The 25,360-nt window shown below is 43.8% G+C and overlaps 1 protein-coding gene across 1 annotated transcript; it reads left to right on the top strand.

The window, feature by feature from the left end:
* Positions 1-24,759, top strand: SMIM13 (small integral membrane protein 13). The gene is made up of 2 exons (XM_090039197.1): positions 1-278; positions 21,036-24,759. Exons 1-2 carry the CDS (start codon positions 203-205, stop codon positions 21,227-21,229), a joined length of 270 nt encoding a protein of 89 aa, XP_089895323.1. The 5' UTR covers positions 1-202; the 3' UTR covers positions 21,230-24,759.
* Positions 24,760-25,360: the final 601 nt, after the last annotated feature.

Raw genomic sequence — 25,360 nt, forward strand, 5'->3', positions numbered from 1 at the left:
ACGCCGCCGAAGCCCCGCCCCCTCCCCGTGCGCGGCCGTTGCCGCGGCGCTTTCCCGCTGCCGGTGTTGGGGGCACCCGCGGTCCTTCCCCGCCGCCCCCCACACGCGGCTGGAGCCGGGCGGGGGCTGCCTCCCCCTTCCCCCCGCGTCCGGGGTGATGCCGCCGCCCGCTGCCGCTCCCTGAGGGCGCCCGGCTGCCAGGATGTGGCAGAGCATCGGCCTTACGCTGCTGGTCATCGTGGCTACGCTGGCCTGCGTGTTGCTCTTCATGCTGTGCGGTGAGTCCCCCCCGCCCCATACGCCTGCTGCTGTCGCGGGGTAAACCCCGCGGTGTGTCTGCTCCTATCCCGGGGTAACCGCCCCCCCTCCCCCGTGCGCCCGCTCCTGTCTCGGGGTAGCCCCCTGCGGCCCCCACGAGCTGTAGCAGGGGCTGCAACAGGTGCAGAGAGGGGAGAGCCCCAGGGGTGGGGGTGGGGGGAGGGGGTGCTTCAGTCCCTCCAGGAACTGTTAGGATCAGGGCTCCTCTACAGCCCCCGCCTGTACCATGTCCAGATCTAGGTTGGGCTGTACATTCCCCTCCCCCCCACCCGCAGCTGGATCAGACTCTTACTGCATCAGCCCTGCATACCAGGTCAAGCCCACTGTCCTGCAGATAGACCTTGCACCACCCTTCTGGTCAGTGGGGTGGAAAGATTGGGCACCGCTGGTCTATAAGGTGCAAATCTGCCCTACTTTCTAAAGTACCCAGTGGGAGCCTACTGGTTTCCTTCCTCTCCTTGAAGGGTAGAGTTTGCCTCATCCCTACCCATCTTCTCACTTGTACAGTCAGGGCAGGCCACAAGCCTTTTGAGTTTTTCCATCAGTGTGTTGCTCTGAGCGTGATTCTACTGTTTGGGTCACAGCTGCTGAGCACGCCGCTGAGGTCCGTCCTGAAGCCAGTCCTTGAAAAACTTTTCTTTGTAAACTCATTCCAGCCTGAGCATTCCCCTGTAGATGTTACCTAGGGTTGTCTCCCCTGTAGCTGGCTCCTTGTCCAGCTTGGCTTTTGTACTAATTCCCATTTTTCTCCAGCTTGACTAATAGTATTCCCATGTGACACACTGATTGCTATGGAAAAATATTTAACACAATTAAACCATATAGGATGCAGAGCCGGTGAAGTTAAACAATAATGTTGACAAAGAGCAATGCCTATAAACTAACCTAGGAGGGGGTCTGACATTAGAACATAGTTCCAGCTGCCTCAGGCCTTGCACTAGGACTTACTGGGGCCAAAAAACCTAATGGGCTTTGAAACTGATCTTGATCAGTGGTTCATCTCTGCCACAGTGAACTGTATGTTGTGAACCTTGGTTGCGTGATAAGAACTGTAGATTTTTGCCACTTTTCTGAAGTGAAGAGAGGAAAAAAATCCACTATAGTTAAAATGGGCAAGAATTAGTCATTTATAAAACATTGTGTTTGGTCGTGCAAAGAATGTGTATTTAGATATTCATGCCTATAATGAGACACCTGCTTTCCTATTTAAATAATAATCCCCTAAAGAGGTGGTCTGGTTTTTAAGAACTGCTGGTCATCTGCAATTGCCAGATTCCTCAATGGGAGCTGATGACTTTGAACAGGAGGGATGCCTGACTTGCTGCTGACAAACGTTCTATTTGTAAACTGAGCACATCTGACATAGAAACCATTGAGAGATTGTAAAATTGGCCATTTTTCAGTCACTTCTGAAAGTAGGATTGTTCTTCAAGTAACTTGCTTTTGTTTCTTCTTTCCAGTTCTTACCCTCATTTCCTCTCTAGGATTTCATAATTATGATAGCCCCCTTTTCTTTTTTTCCTTTCTTCTTTCCTCTTTTTTGTGGTCCCTGGCTAAATTACTAATCAAGGCAGCTGTCAGTCTGGACATCTTGCTTTGCATCCCAGAAAAGCCATCCCCTTTCATGGGTCTGGACCTGAGACTTCTTCAGTACATTTGACTTTTCTTCATGTGGAGAAATATAGGGGGAGTGTCTCTCCGTGTTCTCTTCATAGTGTTTCTTAACCCATGGGTTGCAAGAATACATAAAATGATCACGAACAAACTTAAACTGCATTCTCCTTTAAAGGAAAAAACCATGGGAGATGGTGGCTTTTCTCTTGCAGGCTGGCAGAGTTCCAGCCTTCAAGGGCATGCTTGGAGCCTCCCTGATTTCCCACCCCACATGCTGGGCCTGGGGGTGGGAGCCAGTGGGTCAGGAGCGAGGGGCACTGGCTCAGGACTGGCTGTTGATGTTTACAAATAGGTCCTGGTATGAAAAAGGTTGAGAACCACTGCTCTAGAGCCCTGTCTGGCTGGGCTCTTGGATGAAGAGCAGAGCACTTTGTAGGACAGAGCATATCTCTCTCCAGTGAGTAAGGGCCAAAGCTGAATTGTCTTGTTGAATGAAAAGCAATCGGATTCCTGAGGCAGCTGTATAGATGCACACTCTAGTAGTTACACAACTAATGTAAAGATCAGCCTGGATCTCAAATAGCAGCCATTTTAATATGTATACTGCCTCTCCACACATCTGTCTTCTGTTTTCAGACCTGTTTAATTTAACGTCCTTCAACTTCTTTCTAAGCCTGTTTTCTTGTACTTCACTACTGTGGCTCTTGTTTCCTGCCTTTTCTCAGTGGTAGTAAAAAGCTGTGACATGTCAAGACTGGCCATGATGGATTCTAATGCCTTGATTATTGTACTTCTGTGCCACATCAGACTAAATAAATATGGGTTCATGATCAAGCAGCCTTGAATAAACACTATGTTGTTATACAAGTGCTAAGACCACTACAATGCTCATGCAAATTCAAAGAACTATGGTTAGGATATAATATCAGCCAGACTGAACGCTGACACTTGCATATACTTGGTTGTGTTGAGATGCAATTTTAAGTATAGAAAAGTGTTGGAAATCTCTCTGTTCTTATGAAATTTTGACTAAGGGGGTGTGGTTTTCCATAGATTTAGTCTAAAGGGCTAGGGACAGAAGTTAAACACAAACTGGTTTGAGTGATCAGAAACTGGCTTAAACCTGTAACAAAACATAAGTTTAGTGCACATAAACTAGTTTCAGAATGGCCAAAACCGGTTTAAGATAAACTTGGTTGAATGTAGTATCAGACTTAACCGATTCGGGTCAAATTGGTTTATGGAACTCCTAGGGACCATAGCCGGGCTCTGCCTGGCCGATGTGTAGCTGCCCTGCCCCGCGCCCCCCCCCCAGTCCCACCAGCACGAAGCTAGCCTGGGGCAGATCCAGCTGAGCATGCAGCTGGGAGAGCAGGTCTCACCTGGTGGCCCCTTCTACCTGCTGGAAAGGGGGGCCTGAGCCAGCCCCGGTCCCCACAGCAGCGTGCATGAAATGGGCTGAAACCACTCCCCCTCCCCCCCCCCTCAGTCCTCAGCCCTATTACTTTTGGCTGCTGGGTGCTAAGCTGGGCATGCCCTGCTCACAGTTCCCTACCCAGGTGCAGCGATGCAGAACAGCCCCTGTGGCTTCCCTGCCACCACTGCCATAAAGGGGGCCCACCCTGGCCATACTGGTAGGCACTGTCTGCACCACCAAACTGCGGTCAGCTGCCAGGCAGGCAGATGGTGGCAGTGAAGCCATCAGGGTAGCGCCCCACACCTGTTAGGGCTGTGTTGCACCTATAACTTCCCTGGTGCCACCGCCTGGGGCATAGCCATACTCCAGCATGACATGATCCCTAAGGCAAAGGGGATAGGGAGGGGGTTTATTCCCCCCTCTGTCCTCTCTCCCACAGGGGACCACAGCCAGGGTCTGCCAGCTCCAGCTGCCACCTCCGCCACTCATACCTAGCCAGGGAGATCCTGGCTGGGGTTGTCTTGGGGGAGAGAGGATGGAGGGGGGAATAAACCCCCTCCCTGTCCCCTTCACCTCAAGGAGCCATGCCACCTTGCATCTGGCCACACCCCCACCCCTGCTGCTGGACCTGCAAAAGTGGGGAATGGTGTCCTGAGGCATGCGAGCCTCTTCCTCTCTGAGGGAGCTGTGCTGCAGGCAGGAGCGGGGAGCAGAGCTGCTGTAGCCTGTCAGGGCAGGCGATGGTGGCGGGGCTTGGAGGGGTGGTTACAGGGGCTAAGATGAATTTTGGAGTGGCTGGAGGGTAGAGAGGGGTTTATTCCACCCTCTCCCTGAGGGGGAACACAGGTGGGGTTTGCCTGGCTGGGTGCGAATGGCAGAGGCAGCAGCCAAGGCTAGCAGACCCTGACTGCAGATCCCTGGTGGGAGAGGTCAGAGAGGGAAATAAACCCCTTCCCTCCTCGCTTTGCCTTAGGGGGCCATGCTTGTCCAGCATGTGTTTACGCTCTAGGTGGTGGCAGCATGGAAGCCATAGACGCAGCATGGCCCTGTGTATCAGGTGTGAGGTGATACCCCTGCAGCTTCCCCACCGTTGTCTGCCTGCCTGGTGGCCAGCCCTAGTTTGGCAGCCTGGGTGGCACCTACCAGTGTGTCCAGGGCAGGCTGTCCTGATGATGACAGCGATGGGGCAGCTGCTGTCATAGTGCCCCATGCCTGGCACCTGGTGCACAGGTCTGTGCTGTACCACCACCAAGCAGAGGAACAGTGAGCCCAGCTCTGTGCCCAGCAGCCCATGTGACACAGATAATAGCACTGGGGCTCAGGGGGTGAGCAGCAGGGGACCAGGAGATCGCAGCAGGGGACAGGGCCATCCCGGGAGCCGCTTTCCAGTGAGTAGAAGGGGCCACTGGGCAGGAGCTTTGCTCCTGGGCCCCTCTGTCCCCAGTTAAGCCTTTGCTCCTGGGCTGCCCCAAGTGACCCAGCCACAGCAGCTGGGAAGGTGCAGTGGGATCGCCCACTGGCTGGGAGGGGGACTCTGGGCAGATCCTAGCTGGGGTCTGCAAGCCAGGGTGGGGGTTTAAACGCCTCCCCAGTCACATTCAGCCTGGTGGGGCCTGGCCATGCCCCCCTTCGTTCAGCTTCCCTCTTGCCTGAAGGGAAGGGAGGGCTCACTGTACCACTTCCCCCCCCCCCACCTCCCCCAGCTTCTAGCCTGAGCCACTGCAGGCATGTGCCTGCATTTCCAGAATCAAAATTGCATCTCCATTCACTTGCAAATCAGTTCTATCTGCTCAGGTTAGGCTAACCTACAAAGATTGAATCAATTCAGGCTCAGGCTTTTTAAATGTCTGTCCCTAGCCAAAAAGAGCAGATTTAAGAGACATTGCTGAGATGGAGGACTTCTGTGCACCTTTTTTTTCAGAAGGCTGAAATAAGTTTTAGGCAGGGGAATTCCTGAACCTTGACTATTCAAGGAGCTTTCTTTAGTGTTTAGTGTTACATTTTGGTTGTTTCATCACTCTGTTTAGCGTTGGGGGGCTTCAAAATACATTGAAGATAACAAAGCCGACATTCGTTTCTTTCTTGCCCCAACACTATACTCAAGGAATTAAAAGAGAAAATTATTTTTTCTTTGAAGTTGCTTTTAAAATATCTTTTATAAATAGGAAATAAATACTCTTTGTATTTCCTTGTCCCTGTTCCTAAGATAGCCTTGTCTATAATAGAGAAGTTTCATGGAGGGCAAACCAGTCTTACAGGAGCTTTGTAGAGTCAAGCAGTCTATATTTTATTACTCTGTTACTATAGTATCTGAGCACTTAATTTCCTCAGCATAGCTCTATAACAGGACACTGCTTTTTTTTCCTATTTTACATGTGGGAAATAGAGGCACAGGCCAAACTATAAGTGATTTGCCCAAGGTCCCATAAGAACTGTTGGGAAGAACAGGGAGTTGAATCCTGTTCTGCTGAGTCAGAGATCAGTATTCTTACCACTATAATTATATTTTTAATTGCATAAATTAAACTGTATTTTGCTTTGGTAATTTATGGGTGGGGCTTGGAAGAGTATGCCTTCTCCCTCCTCCCTTCCTACAGTTTGTTTCCTATGCATGAAGATGTACAGATATCACTTTCAGCTCTTTGAAATGAGAATGTTCTGTAACACAGCAGATACTTAGAAAAGGGGAATTAGAGAATAACAGTTACTGTAAAGTGCCAAATGTAGGAGTTGCTACTCTGAATGTAAATCATGTTGATTAAGCATTGCAATTGGTAGTTTTAAGTGACAGTCACAATTGGATTAGACTTGACCTTTTTTTAAAGAAAGCCCTTTCAGAAATGTAGCTTTTTTCTCCAGGCACTATAATTGCACTGAAGTATTATGCAGTTGATCATTTGCAGGTCAGGCTGTTTTTCATCCAGTATTAGAAGGATATGAGTTAATGATTTTTTTTTTCTTCTATTTAATAAAAAGAGTTGACTGAATCTTTTTGCTAAACTTCATACTTAATGTAACGATCAACATTTTTAGTCAGTGTGAGTCATCTTTTCACTATTAAAGAGCAGATGCAATGCAGACAATACTAGCATGCTGCTGCTGATCTGCTTTGTTGATAGAGCCATGTGAAATCACTTGCATGATTTTCCACAGTGCATGTTTGGTAAGTCTTTTTGGGTGCTCTAAGTGGAATGCTGGAGTAGATAGATTGTTCATTATTTCTTTCCAGATGTTATAGATTTTTTTTTTCTATTTTATGTTGGCACATCAGTGGTGAATATCATCCTAATATGAGTGCTATACAGACATCAGTTAACTTTAGTATTATAACTGTTCAGAATTTAGCCTTGGAATATTTATGAGGTAGGGATATGGTACCCCACTGTAAAGATTAAAAAGGGTACAGAGGTTAAATTACCTTGTTAATAAGGGTGCTCCAATAAAGATTTTCTTTGCTGATACCAATAGCTGATTATTAACCAGCCGTATTGGCTGATACTGACCCGATAGCCGATTTACAGGAAGGCAGCCCAGCAGCTTGGAGAGCAGCATCCTACTGGTAAGTCTGTGGGGGGGAAAGGGGCATGGGGGTGCAGATCGAGACCCACATGGTGAGTTAGGGAGTGGGGCAGAGGTGTAGGTGCTACCCAGTGTGGAAGAATTCAAACTTCGCATTGTGGTTGAATCAGAACTGACAGAGCCAGCTTTTCTTTATTTAGGGCTATACTGTGATCGCAGGGAGAATTCCATACAGCAAGAGGAATCACCCACTTGTCTGTTTCAAAGGATTTCTTGAACTCTATAAGTTTACAAGCATATTTATACTTAAGAAAGAGAAAGAGAAAAAAAATATGACCTTGGAGAAATAAAACAATAGTAAATCACACACATACAGACAGTTTACTTAAAGAAAACATCCGTGCACGGGATAATATATCAAAACAAAACAAGGCATTCAAGATTCTTTATCTCAGAACATGTAACTAAAATAAGCAGTATCAGCACTTCCAGTCTCAGTTTTCTAGTTAAGCAGACCAGAAGCTGACCAATTCCACTACCACATTTCCTGCTCTTTTTTTCCCCAACAAGTTAGATATTTATAGCCATTAGCCTTTCAACTTTAGTTTTTCCTTCTCTTTACTTTCTGCTATTTCAACATACAAATTATGTATTTCATTTCTGGTTGATGGGCTATTCCGCGTTTGCTTGGCAGCACAACTTAAGCAACATTGTATTATCATAAACACTAGGCATATTCCAATAAAAACAACAAACAATATCAACAAACTATAAATGACAGTAGAGCTTAAGGAACTTAAAATAGAGCTAAACCAAGAACTCAAATTCCAGCTATCTGACTCATGCTATTTAGCTGCTTCTTTTCAAATATGTTTAGTTACATCCTGAATTACTTCTGAATTATCAGGAATATAAGTACAACAGTCTTTACCTATTAAAGCACAGACTCCTCCTTTGCTGGCTAGTCTATAATCTAATGCAAGATGGTTTTGCAATGTCATTTGCCTTATTTCCTTCATTTCTGTATTTATTTTACCAAAACTATCAGCAGTAGCATTAGCAATCTTTTCCAGAGATGCTGCAACTTTCTTTATCTCGGACATAGCTAAGGCTGTGCCATAGCTGGGGAACATTATACCCCCAAACCTTTGATTTTCTAGAATTTCGCGAACATTGTGAATTCTTCCTTTAGGTAAGTGAGATCTAATAGTAAAGGCAGGATATGCTGCGGAGACATAGCACATTCCTCTCCAACCGGAGGGAAGATTTTTATAGGCCTTATCGTCACACACAAAATAGTGACCAGCTAGTGCAGTAAATCCACCTGTATTACAGCGTGGGGACATCATCCATTGTGAATAATAGCCTGAAAATTGACCTGCAGGGGAGTAGTTAGATATCCAGGAACCATTAGAAAACGAAGCACCGTTTATCTTAAATTCTCCCTTGCACTTACTGACTCCTACTACAACCTGAGATCCATTACAGGTCCAACAGAACTTTCCAGGGGTGGCATATGCTAATCATACATAGACCGGTTGCAACTTACGTTCTGCCAAGTTTCATTTCCATGAAAATCTGAATAGTAAGGGGCTAACATCTGAGCTGCATTGAAAAATCTGAATAGTAAGGGGCTAACATCTGAGTTGCATTCAAGGGTACCGGTATCATGGGTATCCCTCCGGTAGAATAGATAGGGACATGACTACATATCCAACAACGAGAGACACTTAAATCTATCGCAATTTGATTAACTAAAGACAAGAACATATTTTCATGAAACAATCTTCTTTGTCAGTGTGGAAGTGTAGTTTGGTTTACAGAGTTTCTCATAACTGATGAGTCAAGTTCATATAAGATGGCCCAAAAAGAAATACTGAGAACTACCCAAGTCACGACTAACCAACTCCATCTCGGGAACCAGGAACTAGGTAGAGGCCTTTTTCCTGTCCTGAAGGGAATAGTGATATCGTTGGGGCACATCCTCTTCGCTTTGTAGTGGCAAATCCTCTTCACCAGTAGGTGCTTGGCTCACTACTGGTCTTGCGCTCTCCTGCTGGCAGATGCTAGGCTCACTACCAGTTTGTGGAGGCTGATAACAAAACTGATATGGAGGAGACTCGGGGTCTAACGGGGCTGATGTTTTCTTACTGTGTGAAGCGTGAATCCATGTCTGGAGTCCTTGACACTTTATTGCAGTGTTGGTGGTCAGGAGTACTTGGAATGGGTCTTTCCAGCGAGGTTCCAGCGATGACTTTTATATGGACCCAATCTCCAGGCAGGATAGAATGGCACAACTCATCTGGTTCTCTGGGGAGAGCTGCCTGTACGTGTGAATGAGAAGCCTTAACACACTTTATTAGTGCCTTACAATAGTCCAGAATGGTATCAACAAGTGAATGTATATCACAAAAGTGGGAGGCAACAGGTGGCGAGGTGGGGAGCCTCATGGGTCTTCCCATTAGAATTTCATGTGGGCTAAGCCCAGTCTTTCCGTTGGCAGTAGATCTCATACTCATAAGGGCTATGGGAAGTGCATCTGGCCATTTTAGGTGAGTCTCAGCACAAATTTTGGCCAGTTTATTTTTCAGAATGCCATTTTGGTGTTCTACTTGGCCCAAGGCCTGTGGATGGTATGGACAATGAAAGTTCTGTTGGTTCTGCAGGACTTTGCAGACTTCTTTCATTATCTGTCCAGTAAAATGAGTTCCTCTATCAGAGTTTAGGAATAAAGGAATACCAAACCTTGGAATAAAGTCTCTGAGCAACTTTTTGCTTACAGTGATGGTGTCAGCTTTTGCACATGGGTAGGCTTCTACCCATCCAGAAAACATATGTACAATAACAAGAACATATTCATAAGAACAACATTTCTGCATTTGAATAAAATCTAATTGTAAATTTACAAACGGTCCCCAAGGTGGGGATGTGCTGCCTTCTTTGTTTTTACAGGCTTTCCCACATTATGGGCTTGGCAAATAGGACGGGTGTGGCAGTACTGTTGAGCCACAGATGGAAAAGTTGGAGCAAACCAATCAGGCTTAACAGCTTGTATCATTTCCCCCTTTGCTCACATGTGCGATGCCATGGTGTATGCGAGCAAGCTGAGGAAGAAGGACCAATGAAGCATCCAGGAGGCTGTCCAGGGAGCGCCACAAATGGTCAGGGTGTAACAAACACCTAGCCAGTCTCCATGTATGTTTCTCTGGTTCTGGAGCCTGATCTTGGAGGACGGCAACGTTGTGAAGACGTCCCAATGGAGACTGGTCAGTTGGAATAGACAGAAACACAGGCATAGCCTGAGGAGTGGAAATAGCTGCAGGCTTGGCAGCGGAATCTGCCAGAGCATTCCCATGTGTGATATCATCATAAGGTTTCTGGTGAGCTTGACATTTAATAATAGCAACAGCAGAAGGTAATTGTAAAGCATTTAACAAGGCATTTACACATGGACCATTACTAATCTTGGCATCTCCTGAAGTGAGGAAGCCTCTTTGTTTCCAGAGTTGACCATAATCATGTACAATGCCAAAAGCATAGCGAGAATCAGTATAAATATTAACAGAGGCACCAGAGGCTAGGGTGCGAGCCCTGGTGAGGGCCATAAGCTCGGCAACTTGAGCTGAATGCACATTAGGTAAGTGATGGCTTTCTGTAACATCATATTGGGAACATACTGCATATCCTGCAACAAGGGAACCTTTTGAGTTTCTTTGACAAGATCCATCAACATAGAATACTAGATCTGGGTTTTGCAAGGGGTTGTCCTTTAGATCAGTGCGGGGCATTGTTGGGTGAGCAGTAACAAAAATGCAGTCATGGGGTTCACCATCTGAAGGGGTAGGTAACAGAGAAGCAGGGTTTAAAACAGGGTACCTAGTTAGGGTGACATTTTCAGCAGAGAGAAGCAAGATTTCATACTTAGTTAATCTAGCATTTGAAAGGTGTTGGGTTTTTGTTTTTAGCAAAAGGGCTGCTACAGCATGTAGGACAGCAATAGTAAGGGGAGAACCTAATACAAGGGTAGAGGAATGTTCAACAGTGACAGCAGCTGCAGCTACACTATGGAGACATGGAGGAAGTCCAGCTGCAACAGGGTCAAGAGCAGAACTATAATAAGCAATGGGACGGTGCTCATCTCCATGTGTCTGAGTGAGTACTGCAAGTGCAAATCTGTCCTTTTCATGACAAAAGAGAATAAAAGATTTAGTATAATCGGGAAGGCCTAAGGCAGGAATGTGCGACAGAGCTTGTTTAATAGAGACAAAAGCAGCTTCGACCTCTGAAGTCCAGGGTAAAGGCTCAGGGGTATTAACAAGAGTCAGATTTTGCAACGGCTTGACTATAGAGGCATAGTCGAGTATCCACTGGTGGCAGTAGCCGGCCAGGCCTAAGAAGGTACGCATTTGGGACATAGTAGTTGGTCTAGGGATTTTAAGAATAGCTTCTATTCTGGAAGAGGAAAGCAGTAGTTTTCTAGCAGAAATATCATGACCTAAATAGTGGACATGAGGGAGACAAAGTTGTAGCTTTTCTTCAGATGCCTTATGGCCTTTTAGGGCAAAAGAGGTGAGGAGAGTTAAAGAATCAGTTTTACAGGCTTCAAGGGAGGTAAATGGCAAGAGCAAATCTTCAACATATTGCACAAGCACAGAATTTTCTTTAAATATTATGTCGTCTAGATCTTTCTTCAGAATTTGAGAAAAAAGAGAAGGGGAGTCAGTATAGCCCTGGGGCAATCGCATACAGGTATACTGAAGTCTTTGATAGGTAAATACAAAGAGAAACCAGCTATCAGGGTATATAGGAATAGAGAAAAATACAGAACACAAGTCAACAACAGTAAAATAACAAGCTTTAGGAGGAATACAGGACAAGATAGTAGCTGGATTTGGTGCAACAGGAAAAGTAGGTAAAACTGAAGAATGTACCACATGGAGGTCTTGTACAAAGCGATAGGTATTCTTTCCAGGGTTTTTTTTTACAGGAAGAATAGCCATATTACAAGGGCTCTTAGTCGGGACAATGATACCTTGCTTTAAAAGGACAGTTATAACAGGGCGTATCCCTTCTTCGGCTTCTGGGCATAAAGGGTATTGAGCAACTTTGGGTAAAGGCTTAGCTGGGTTTAATCTAATTTTTACTGGCTGGGCAGTATGGATTTGTCTTACTTCATTAGCATGCTGGGACCAGAGAAACAGAAGGACAGCTTCTATGATTTCTTCTTGCAACACAGAAAGATCAGGGAACTCAGGCTCAGGAGGTGAGCTAGCTAAGGCGGCAAGTACAGTCATTTCGTTAGCACAGGGGACATCCAAATAAACACCATTAGGAGAGCAATAGATAGTGCAGCTGAGACTATTTGATTTGAAATTCCTACAGCATTTACAACAGCAGAGGAGAGGGGAGTTGTGGAAAATTCTTCAGCTCTAAGAGTAGAACGGCTTGCACAGGTGTCTACTAAACATTTTGTAGAGATGCAGTTTATCACACAGGAAACGAAGGGATCATCCTAATTAAGTGAGAGAAGCGGGGCTGTGATGATGTTACTATTCCTCGGGCTGGCCTAACAGGAGGCTCCCTGATTCGGGACAGAGAGTTGAGTGAGAAGAAGTGGTGGCAGGTTAAACGTCATCTCCAGCTGGCCAGGCCGGTGAGGACATTGAGCCTTCCAGTGTCCTGGTTGGCCACAATAATGACAACTGTCATTATTTTGGGACTGAAATCCTCCTCGTCCCATCCCATGACCGCGTCCCCTGCTCTGAACTGTCCTCAATGGAAACCTCGGCTTCCGCCCCGCCTAAAGTCTGTAATTGTAATGACATTAGCTTAGTTTCCATGGATTCCTTTTTCTTTTTCTGGCAGGTTGTACAATGATTTGCAATGGTGACTAGTTCTGCAAGTGGCTTAGTCTGCCAACCTACAGCAATTGTGCACAACTGTTCCTGGACTTTAGAAAGAAGTCCGTGGACAAAAGCGGAAGCAACTGCTTCAGGGGCAGTTTCAGCTGCATTTTCAATACCAGAATGTCTTTCAAATACTAGTTTCAAGCGATCCATGTGGTCTGCTGGGGATTCTCCTTTATTTTGTTTACAGTTGTATATTTTGGCCCAGGCAGTTTTCCTGGGGAAAATTTTAAGCACAGCCTCAAGGAGGCATCCTTGGGCATCTGCTAAGTGATCTCCTATTCCAGGGTCGTGAGTAGGCCAAGTCGCCTGTAAGATGAGGCAGTTGCAGACCTCAGAGGGCAGAACACTTCTCATTAATTGGTTCAAATCTGCCCATGTTGGATCATAACAATGGATTATAGTTTCCAATTCATCTCTAAATTTCTGGGGTTCCTCCCTGAAGTTGGGAAATTGTTTAACAAGGTTTAGGAGATCTCCTGGAGTCCAGGAGGCATGGACTGTGATTGTAGTTTCCCTATTTGGACCTTGCCTTGAAAGTTGGTGTAAAGGCATAAGCTGAGCCTTTTTTAGATTTTAAAGAAGGGACCGGACTGTACTGGGTACCAGACCTTAAACAAGAGGAGGGGGTCGAGATTTCAGGAGACAGACGCCTTGCCTCCAGTGGACATGGGCATGTTCCTGGGGCAGGTAATGGTTGTTGAGTGATAGTTTCCTGGTGAGGTGAGCTAATCCTGCTGGAAGAGTCTATTTGGTTACTGTGGACTTCTTTGGGTTCAGATTGTGCCTGGGACTGATATGGGGGTAGCACATTGAGAAAATCAATTATATCTTCTGCAGATTCATTTTCAGTTATTTGTGGATAAAGTTGTTTTGGTGCTGATGGTACTGTTGATGGGGGGCCCCCTTTTGGTGCACTTTTCTGTTTTAATTCCTTTTTTTGAGATTTCAGTTTCTCTTGGGAGTCCCTAAGACTCCGAACCTGAGATTCTTGACGTCTTTTGAAAGCTTCTTCATACCAATCAAAAAATGTGTCCCACTGAGTCTGTGGTATATTACTACCTCTTAACTCAAGGTCTCTGTGGCGATGAACAATTTTACTTAAATCAAATGTTCCCTCCAGGGGAAACTGCTGTCTAAAATCATCTCTGGTATACCAATTCCATTTGTCTAGAAACTTACAACTTTTATGGCCATAGTGTGTGTACATGTACAATGCTGGAGTCCCTTTTGGCAGAGCTAGTATGTCTTTAGACTCTCTGCTCCCCATATCTTTAAACTCAATTCACAGGGGTCTTTCATTCAGGAATGGCTTATTCAGGGCATGAGATTTGCTAGCAGCACAGAGATGCTGTGGCTGATGTCCAAAGAGAAAACTTCACGGCAGTAATGGCACACAATGCAGTTACTCACGGTTAGACACTGCTCATTTATGAGGGTGGGGAAAGGGTAAACCTGTCCACTGGGTCACGAGGTTCCAGTTGGGCCCCCTTGCATTCAAAACTGCCCTTCCAGACAGCCTTGGGGTGGCTGAACCTTAGTCTCAGACCTGGTCAGTGGCTCATATTTCTCAATTCATACTCTCAGTTCACACAAGGCAATTTCTGTGTTGAGGTATGAGGTTCAAGAGCATCTCTTTAGTCTCAGCCTTGGTCAGTGCTTATCGTGGAAAACACGGTCTTAGAGTTTCCACCTTGCACCCTTGCTTTCGAAGAGCCCACAGAACAAATCTGTTGTCTTTGGGGCGGCTGCACAGGGTTTCCACTCCTGGTCTCAGAAAGACCTCATAGTTCTTTACAGAACTTAACTCAATTCACAGGGGGAAATACTTTCATTGACAACAGCAACACAGAGTCCTTAACCTTAACTCTTTCTTTCTACTCACAGTTACTACTTACACAGTGGGTCTGACAGTTCTGGCAGAAAAATTTTGGATAGGTTGAGCCTTAAGCAGTGAATCAGGAAGACACAGAGACAGCCTGTCACTGAAAAGCCCCAGTAGAGATCTCAAAAGGTCTCTTACATTGGGTTGGTGCCAGGGCTTCAGTGAAGAGACGTCTGTGTCCCGACTGATCATTCCGGGTATCTCTATCTGAGTCATGGCACCAAATTGTGGAAGAAATCAAACTTTGCGTTATGGTTGAATCAGAACTGACAGAGCCACCTTTTCTTTATTTAAGGCTATACTGTGATCACAGGGAGAATTCCATACAGCAAGGGGAATCATCCACTTGTCTGTTTCAAAGGATTTCTTGAACTCTATAAGTTTACAAGCATATTTATACTTAAGATGGAGAAAGAGAAAAAAATACAACCTTGGAGAAACAAAACAATAGTAAATCACACACAGACATACAGACAGTTTACTTAAAGAAAACATCCGTGCACAGGATAATATATCAAGACAAAACAAGGCATGCAGGATTCCTTATCTCAGAACATGTAACTGAAATAAGCAGTATCAGCACTTCTGGTCTCTTGTCTGTTTTCCTAGTCAAGCAGGCCAGAAGCCCGACCAAATCCATTAACACACCAGCCAGGGCAGTAAATGGGACTGTGGGGCAGGGGATGGGGTGCAGGATGGAGCCATGGGCAGCTTGTCCGGGGGTGTGGAGGGGGTGGCTTCTCATCGCTGCATGCATACCCTGTCTTCCCAGTGTGGGGGGGGGGCGGGGTTTGCACTGGGGCTGGGCTCAGGGCAGTCTCAGCTGTGTGGGGCAGGTGGCGGCGGTGCTGGAAGGGAAGGCTGCAGGGAATTTTTGGGTGGCCATAGCCCCCCCAAGCTCCTCTGAGCGCCACCCCTGCCTAGGGCACTCCGCTCTGCTGCCTTTCCCTCCGGAGCCCTGCACTGTGAGGCGGACAGGGGGTTCACAGCCGGCGCAGGGTCCCAAGGAAAAGGCAGTGAGTGGACTTACCCAAGCAATGGTTGTGCTTGGGGGGCTATGGCCACCCCAAAATTCCCAGTAGCCCCCTTGTAGCCACCCCTCCCAGTGCAGCCACCATCCACCCCATGCAGCTGAGCCTGCTCTGGCCCAGCTCCCTAGAAAGAGGCTGGCGCAGTCCCTGACCTGAGCCCACAGCGGGCAGCCTGCCTGTGTGCCGTGCGCAGATCTGGGGGGGGCACGTGCCCCCCATTCCTCCCTCAGGAGTACGTGTAGCAGTGGGGGGGAGCTGCCCACCCCTGTGTGCCCTCTGGACAAGCTGCCTGTGGCTTGGTCCTGCTCCCCGCCTTATGGTCCCATTCACCACCCTGGCTGGACAGTGCCTGCCTTAGCCTCTGCCCACTTACTCCCTTGTCCCACTTACTCCCTCACCGTGGGAGCCTCCACGTCTCTTCACTGGACACTGCTCTCCAAGCAGCTGGGCTGCATTCCTGGCTGTGTGCATGTGTGAGGCTGCGTGCATGCACTTAGCATTTATTGATGACATTATCAGCTACATTGGCCAAAAAAGCCAATAGCCAATAATGTTAATTTTCCTTTTATCAATGCTGATTTGATATGTGACTAATATATTGGTGCACCTCTATTTCTCAAGATTACAAACAGTTTTGTAGAGCCAGGGATAGAGTCTGTCTTGTGTTTTTAATCAGAAGATCATCCTTCTCTTGTTGACTGTGTGGATAAATTTGAGAGAGAGAGAGAGAGAGATTCATCTTTCTCTGGTACTTCAGAGCTTCATACATGGCTTTGCAAGTCTCTGTATCTAATGGTAGAAAAAAGAATTGTGCCAATCACAAGTGCTTGCTTGCTTGCTTTTTTTTTTTTTTTTTTTTGTATTTGAAAGAAAAGAGCAAATAGCTCAATATTGGAAATTCTCCCCATTTAGTTTTGCCAGAGGAGAAGAGAAAAGGTGTCATCAGAATTTCTCTTTTCCTTTCCAAAGGTCTTAATATGGATGTGGGAAAGAGCAAGAAAGATGTGTCTTAAATGTAATCACAACCAACAAACATTTTATGATGCAATTAGGTGGTGTGTTTGTGAACCAGTACATGATTGGGTTGCTGTGATATGCAGTCATATATTCAAATGTTTATGTTGTGATTAATTGTATATCTATATTAGGGATGTAAATATTGTTGCTGGGGAAGGCTCGATCTGGCAGCGTGGCAGAGCTTTCCAGGTCTGGGGGTCACCACAGCAGGAGGCACAGGGAGCCTGTCGCTCTTTGTCCTGCTGTAGTGGGAAGGCCCCAACAGCCCTGTGGGGACGGAGTGGGGCTGGCACCTCCCTTGTTTCCTTTCCATGGTAGCAGGGGATCTGGGCACAGGAGAGGTCTGTAGCCCCAGCCCTACCCATAGCCCCGGCCCTTGTCCCTGCCCATGGGCGCAAGGGGAGGCTGCAGCTCTGCAGTTGGGCAGTGCTTCCTAGTGGCTCATTTGCACTCATTCCCCTTTCACTGTGCTCACTCTGCCAGTAGCCTGGGGCCCGTGCAATGCTGGGCGCACAGTGAACATATAAAGGGCCAGGGTCAGGGCTGTTCCTGCTGGAGGCTGCTAAATGGTAAGCGATAAACAGTATAAATATAATGGTCATTTAACCACTTACATCCCTATTGTGCATATATAACTCACTTGATTCTAAGAAAACTGGAAGTATAGAATCTATCCAAAGTTGTCTCACAAAGTAATAACTGCTGTCAGTCTTTGGATAGGCTGAAGAAACAAAGATGGTCAGTCTTTTTTTAATGTAGCCCACACTATAACATAATATAATTTTGGAATTTACAGTTGTTATACAGTCTGGACAATGTCTAGTGATATCATTTAGTGATTTTCAGTAACCTCCAATATCAATAGTGTTTGATGAGCGTTTTTATCTGACCTATATATACCAAAATAATTTGAATCTGTCACCAAATTGCCATTATATCCTCAAGGCAGTTAGACTGAGACCAGCACTTAGTGAGAAATTTGAAAATTTTGAGTCAATCTGTCAATGCTTTTTCTTTTTTTCTTTCCTTTCATTCTCCAAAGTTAATTGCTGTAATTCTTTACTTGACTATATTGTTTTTGTAGGTCAGCTTTTGTCATAAGGGAGCTCAGCACTTTCGTAATACTTCTGTATTTTAGGAGAGACAACTTCAACTTGAAAAGCACTGTACTATCATTTTTACTTGCTGTTGTTTCATGTAACTGTCATAAATAAAAGCTTGCATTATGTCTGAAAGATACTAGGGAAAAGAGTCTTTCCGCTTTGAGTAGTTTTATGGAGGCAACTTCCCCAGTACATAGGCAGTTTTTACAAGTGGTAACTTGTAAATGTTGAGAAACTTCAACATTTGGCAGGGACACTGAGAAATAGGTGTCAGACTGAAAACTTATAATATTATATATTAAAATATAAATATATTTATATGACCAGGTTCAGGTTGAATGTGACTTTGAGCATTTTTAAATCAGCTCCCCTTGAAGCTTATCTGTTTACAAAGGACTGCAGTATGTACTTAGCTTCTCTCTTACTATCTTGGTTTCATAGTTAAGGTCAAATTGTTTGGTATCCACTTTGTCCAAATTTGTACCTTAAGCTAGAGAGTTTTGAAGAAATAATCTTTCTTTGTAGTAATATTTAGAAATGACAGATTATTAACTCAAGCTATTTGAAGAAATATTTGTCCTTAACTCTCAATACATCTCTAAGTGAACTGAAAATATTTTAATGCTTGTTTTATGTAACAAGTGGCTCCATCTGATGTTTTATGGATTCTAATGAAGGTTCCCGCTTATCTTGTAATTTGAGTTATTAAATGCATTCCATTTACTGCTTAAATGAATTAGTATACAGTTCCTTGTATCTTTTGTGGTAGAGATTAAATACTTTGCTCTCTCTTTGTTCTGTGCTGTCCGCTAGGAGAAACATTTATACCACCGTAGGAAAGTAGGGCTAGAAGGAACCTCAGCAGATCATCTAGTTCAGCTCTCTGCTCAAGGCAGGATCGTCCCTGACTAAACCATCCCAGTCAAGTGTCTGTCCAACCTGCTCTCAAAAGTTTTGAGGGATGGAGGTTCCACAACTTCTCTAGGTGCCTGTTGTAGTCAGAAAGTTTCTCCTCATCTTCAACCTAAAATTTGTTCGCAGCAGTCTGAGGCCATTGCTTCTATTCTTGTCCCTTACAGCCTCAGAAGAGCCCATCTCTGTCCTCTCTGTAATCATCCCTCAGTACTTGAAGTCTGTTATCAGGCCCCCCTCAGTCTTCTCTTTTCCAGAATAAATAATCCTAGCTCTTTCAGCCTTTCCTCAAGTCATGCTTTCCAGGCCTCTAATCATTTTCCTTGCTCTCTGTTGGACTCTCCAGTCTGTCCACATTCCCCCTTGAAGTGTGGGACCCACAGCTGGACATGGTACTCCAGGTGAAGGCTCACCAGGGCTGAATGAAGCAAAAAGAATTGCTTCCTGTACTTGTGTCCAGATGAGTGTGGCCATGCAGTATGTGGCCCTGCAGATGCATCTGCGGTGCCACATACCTCACATTCAGGTGTTCTCCACACTGTGAGATAGCAGCATTGGTGTGGGGGGCAAAAAAACCTGCACAAAGGGATATCCTGGTGTCAAAAAAACTTGTACAAAAAAAAAATGGGGCAGCATTTGCAGAGACTGTGCACGCTGCCCAAAACCAGAGCCTGGCTGGCGAGAGCTACATTCCAGCTGCCAGCCAGACTCTGAGCAGCAAGATTACCACTGCTGCAGCCCCAGGAGGCCCCCAGGATCCCAGGTAAGGCTGCTGGGGCCAGTCCAGTGCTGGCCTCAACCTCCTCTATTCCACCCAGGGTAACTTGCCATGTGCCAGAGTGCACATGGCACAGGCACTCCCCCAGGGACAAGTAGCAGTAGCACAAGGTGTCCTGCTGGCAGTTGTCCCTGTAGAAACAAACATCCACGCTCTTGTGGATGTGGCCCATGATTTGCAAGTGGAGCAACTTAGTTATGCCATAATATGCTGTTGAACTTTTTGGCAACAAGAGCACTTACTGTTGGCTTATATTCAGTTTATGGTCTACTGTAATCCCAGGTTCTTCTCTGCATAGATTGATTTCTTTTAAGGTCCTTTTGTGAAAATGATGAGCATCTTGTGGATTTGTTCCTTCATGTAGGCTTGAATGAAATCTAGTAAAATATACTATTTAAAAGAATCATATATATGGACAGTCTGTTTTTAAGGCAAGTTTTTCTGTGTTTGTTTTTTTTAAGACATCAATACAATAATCCAAAATTTGAGATTTGTTGGAGTTCAGCAGCCCCTCACTTCTATGCAGAAATGAGAGAGAAATCTTTGACACATATGTTAAGAATGAGAACAGAACTCTTAGCAATTTGGCAGTCATACCTTTGTCACCGAGAGGAACAAACAAAAGATGCTAACTGAAAGATCCCTCTAAAGGCTGGGAGGGAATTTATGGGACTTAATATGTGCAAAGGCCATCTGAAAGTAGATGGCCAGGGTAAAGCCTGTTTATGCCCTCAGTGACAACTGTCTGCATTGGGAAAGATTCAGATTCAAATGTGGAAATAAAATGAACTTTGGTATACAACCACTGGCTCCCACATGAGAGCATTTTATCGTTTTCCTTGATGGCTTTTACAGAATTCTGCATGTTTAAAGAAAATCTGTTGTTCACCAGTGATGCTTGCATAACGGGGCAGGGCTGGTTCTGTTAGCTCTGGGTATAGAGGACTTTTAATTAAACTCATAGAGGTGCTATGACTAAGGTTTGTGATTGATTAGATGTGCCCAGTTTCCAACAGGAACTAAAGTGTTAGTCATTGGCTTTAAGCACGGCAGATTAATACATACTAAAAATAACATTTGTATGTCGCATGTTAAGTCATAACTACTTTATTCATGAGGATGTCTTAAGTTTATAAGTAGCATTCCCATTTTACATGTGGGGAAACATAACACCGCTGAAGTCATGATTTGCTGCCTTTGGATCAGAAGAGGACAAAATCAAGTTTGGACAAGGACATAAGCTGCTTATGAATGTGCAAAGGTCTTACTTAACCAAGATTACATTTCAGCAAATTTAAGAAGATCAAGTTAAAATGTTTTTAGATGAGTAGTTTAACAGCAGAATCAGCCTAATAATAATAATAGGCCTTTAAAACATTTTGGGGAGGCAGGAACCCTTTTTAGGGCAAGTAAGCAGTAGACTGATGGGCTACTGACTAAATTTTGTAATTACAAATGTAGGTAGGAAAATAGGGATTCACATGAAATCAATGAGTAATGTGCCTTTTTCTTTTTCTTTTTTTGGTCTTCTGTAGGTTGGTATGTTGTCTGGCAACTGTTTTTGTCAAAGTTCAAGTTCCTGAGAGAGTTGATAGGAGATACAGGATCCCAGGAGGGAGATAATGAGCCTTCAGAGTCTGAAGCTGAGCAGGAGACTCCATCTACTCCACAGAGAGGAAGGCAGAAGTTGCCACGGCAACGAAGAACACCTGCAGAAGAAGCAACTTAAAGCAGATCTCTTGAGACCTTACTTCATCAACAACAAATGGTTAAGCACCTCTGCACTGTATGATTCAGCAATTTGGTTTTACTGAAAAAAAACTGAGAGGAAAAACAAATAGCTATGAACCTTCACTTTTGGACATCAAGTATACACTACTTCAGTCAAGGTTCATGAAGGGCTTCAGCTGTGAGCCATATATAACTAGAGAAAAAGGAGGTAGGGAGAGAGATCCCTTAGCCTGAGAAAAAGTGAGCAGCTATAGCTCCAACCCCCACAAATGTATGCTACTTCCTGGTCTATAGGCTTAGCCTTTGTATTAGTCTGAACATAGTTAAGCATTTCAGATTGGAAATGACTACTAACTTATTTTTCCTTTATGGCACTGCAGCTGCTTGTAGTGAAATTGAGTTTTATGTCCTTAGCTATATATAAATATATATTTTCTTCAACCTGTAAATGCATGTAAACTTGAAAGATGTTTAAAGGATATCCTGCTTTGGAAAGTATTCTGAAGTGAGGTTTAGTAACTTTAAGTATAAATAAGAAGTCAGTACTAGATGCACAAGATGATGTGGTGGTTTTAATGTTCTTCCTAAAGGAAAAAAAATTGAGTGACAAAGCCTGACTTCCTGGTTCTGATCTCCAGAAAGCAAACAATCCTGATTTAGACCTCTGTCATCTTACGTGATCCTCTGACTTCATTTTTATTGGGGATTGGTGTCTGAGATATAAGAACTCATTGTTCAGTTTTCTGAAGTGACATCCTTGTTCATGTTTGAAGCACTTGCCTTTAAATGTGTTAATGTCAAGTATTGGATGCCAGGCATTTTTTTTTTCTAGAACCAGTTAATAAAGAAATTCTGACCAATTTGGTGGGCACCACTCTTAACACTTTGTTGGTGTTATAGCAATATGTTTGGTACCTCATGTTTGGTGCTGGTGTGATTGCTTGATGCCAGTGATTTAGCAGTTGCTCCCAATTATACAGTACCTGAATTCTTTTGGCATTATTCTTCAAATAGCATTAAACTCCATATTTCAGGAATTTTGGAGACCAGTGCTTGAAGTGTATCTAATGGAGAAGAATCTGTGCATTGTCTCAGATATTAGGGTAGAAAGTAAACTTTAAACAAATCTGCATGGGGGACAGTATTATCTGTCTTATAAAAATTGGATGCATCTTGTTCAGTTCCAGAGGTGTGTCTTGTATTTAAAATTCTGGCCAGCAGGACTAAAGAAAATTGTCTTAAAACTTCATACCAATTATAAGTTACAAACCCTTGATTTCAAGATTTGTGGACTGGTTCATGTGAACTTCAAGTAACAGCAGCAACGTGTGGCTCTTCCTTTGAATAGACTTGTCTGGAAAAAGTAATTTTACTGCCTTTATATCTTAAATTATCTGTGGATACTGTTTAAGAGCTAATGCGGGAGGATTTGGAAATGACAATGTTCACTGAAGTACACTGCAAAGAGCTGCTATTTTTCCTGATGTGTCAGTATTAAAATCTAATGCCTGTCCTGACCCTTCCATAGAAGTTCTATATTCTGTCTTTGTTTACCAGCATGTATCTATAAGCATGCTCTGTATTACAGGGTTACATGTTCAAGTATGGTTTCATTCACTTTGCACATATCTTCTATAAAATGTGGTTAAATGTACTGATAGTTTTCCTACTCAGTGCTCCTCCCTGGTGAGCCTGGGAGAAGGAAATAAAATCTCTGTTGCAGTCAAACTAACCAGAAGAATTCAGGTTCCTTTTCCACTTGTTTCAAGTGTTTGCCTTGCAGGACATACCCAAAAACAGACTGTGTTTGGTGTACATACAAGTCATTCCAGGACACTAAACTTTCAACGAAGCAGTGCTAGCCAAATACTGGAGCACTTTTTTCCTGAAGATTTTATTTAAGACATCTTGTTCTCAATTTTCATGTATTTTAGCCTTCAAAAGGACTGCAGTCTTGTTGTAGGGCATGAATACTTTATGTACATTTCAGTTGTTAGTGTGTATAGGATGTACACATTTAAAGGCTGATATTTCCAGTCTCCCAATCATGGGTAACCCACATGGAGTCTTCAGTTTCAAACAATGTGAAGAAATGTGAAATTATAGCAATACAGATACCCAGCAAGGTAGCTCTCAAGACATGAGATACAGGGACTTTGGAGCAAGTTAATCAGGGAAATCTGAACAAGTTTGAGTACTGACACTTTCTTTGATCAAGTATGCAATAAGATGGAAATGAAAATGAATGAATATAGAACTCTGTGAAATTAGTTTGTCCTGAACTTCTAGCCAGCTACTCTTTTCTCTCTAGGCATCTGTTTTCCTCCAGGGAATTCTTAGCCAGTCTGTCTTTTTTGTAAAAAGTAGCTGATACTATTTTACTAATGCTGCTGTGACCTAGCTGCCAATAACACTAAATCTGCCTACCATATAACACTTGTGATCCATGACCATAAGGTTTATATTATGGGTTTAGTAAGAATTATGTCACTTGGCAATGAGGATGTTAAAGTATACATAAATAAAGGAAAATTCTCCTTTTTTTCTTTTTTGCAGATGTCTCAAGTAGAAACTTCCATGTTTGGGGGTTTTATACAACAAGGCTGTATTTGTGGAAGTGTACATGTAAAAAGTTGTAAGTTGTAGGTTTTGCCAGTCCAGTAGAACTCATGTTCTTTTCTTAAATGCTTTTCTGGACAGTTTCACCAAATGTACGTGTAAAATATTCCTGTTGTACCTGAGCACGCACTTTGGAATTAATGAGTGCAAACTAATCTTTGGTAAGGCAAAAGTTTTAACTGACCAAGAGTATCTATGTTTAATGGGATATGTTTTCTAAATACATGCCTTATTATTGCAGCCATTTTACTGAATGTACCTTGGGTTTTTCTTTGAGCTAATAATTTTTTTAAAAGATATTCATATTGCTTTTATAGAAGGGGCTGTAATACGTTGATCAAGCAGCAGTTACCTGTTTTGTACACAAAACAGTTAGTTGGAAAAGGTTACTGCCATGGATTCTAGATCAAGCACATATTGGCTGTTGGAAATAGATGAAATTATGGTTAACAGTTCAGGAGAAAAATGAGGATGGTTGCATCCCCACAGAATTTTGTTATGAAGATTGCATAATTTAGACCTGTTAAGGAGCTGATAATGTCTTTTATCATGGTGATTTCATGTTTGCCGAAGAGGCTTATTCTATGCAGTTCACTCATGAAGCACTGCTGCTGTAGCTATTTGCAGTAAATGCCATATACTGTACCGCAATCAGTGAGCAACTTGCTGCTTAACATCAGGTTTTAAACTGAACTAGACTTGTGTATGTTTCAACTTTTTAGGTTGTTTGAAATGACCAGGATAAAAAACAAAAACACATTCAATGTGGTCATTGCCTCTTCAGTGTTAACTGTTAATATACTGTACTTAATGCTTTTGTGGTTTGTCTGTATTCATTATGTTAACTGTTCTTTTAAACTGACTGCACAGATAACTTAACAAAAAATAAAATGACTACGTGTGTGTGTGTGTGTGTGTGAACTCTGAGATTAATTTATTTATACATCTGGGAAAAGTGGAAATACAGTTTCAGCACAAGAGGGGGAAAAAAAGCATAGGTGTAAAGGTCAGATTTTAACGATTGTAATAGATGCAAATGGCTTCAGTCATGGGGGCAGTTACTTGGCAAGTATAACATTTATCCTTTTAAATGATTATTGTTACAATGTTCTACAGTTTGAGAGATGGAGGTGTTATTTTCTATAAAGTTGATTATCAGTAGTTACCTGCTAGCTTCAAAGTCAACCCAGTTTCACAGAGTGGAGTTTTTGTTCATTTTTTTTTATTTTGAAAAGGGGAGATGAAGAGAGTATACCTTTGTGGCTAGAAGTCTAGATCTACAGGTTGGGAAACAGGGCAGGAGGGGCTCTCTGTCAGTGACCTGCTCTTTGTTCTTAGGTCAATACACTTCACTGTGACTTCTCTACAAAATGGGCTAACCGGTGAAATAGTGACGTTGCACTGAGGAAAGATGGCTTTGGCAGGGAGCTTCCATGCTTGAATTCTCATTTCCTCTGCAGTAAATAAGAGTTGCAGGTTTTGATGCAGGAAGAAACTTTCTGATCCATGG

This window comes from Crocodylus siamensis, chromosome 3 (genome assembly GCF_052110815.1).
Source record: "Crocodylus siamensis isolate JL-2025a chromosome 3, ASM5211081v1, whole genome shotgun sequence".
Lineage (NCBI taxonomy): Eukaryota > Metazoa > Chordata > Crocodylia > Crocodylidae > Crocodylus > Crocodylus siamensis.

Bases quoted from the DNA above. Each gene is read 5' to 3' on its own strand.
- SMIM13 (XM_090039197.1), top strand. From the start codon at position 203: ATGTGGCAGAGCATCGGCCTTACGCTGCTGGTCATCGTGGCTACGCTG. The intron at 279-21,035 runs GTGAGTCCCCCC...GGTCTTCTGTAG, and splicing joins GTTGCTCTTCATGCTGTGCG to GTTGGTATGTTGTCTGGCAA.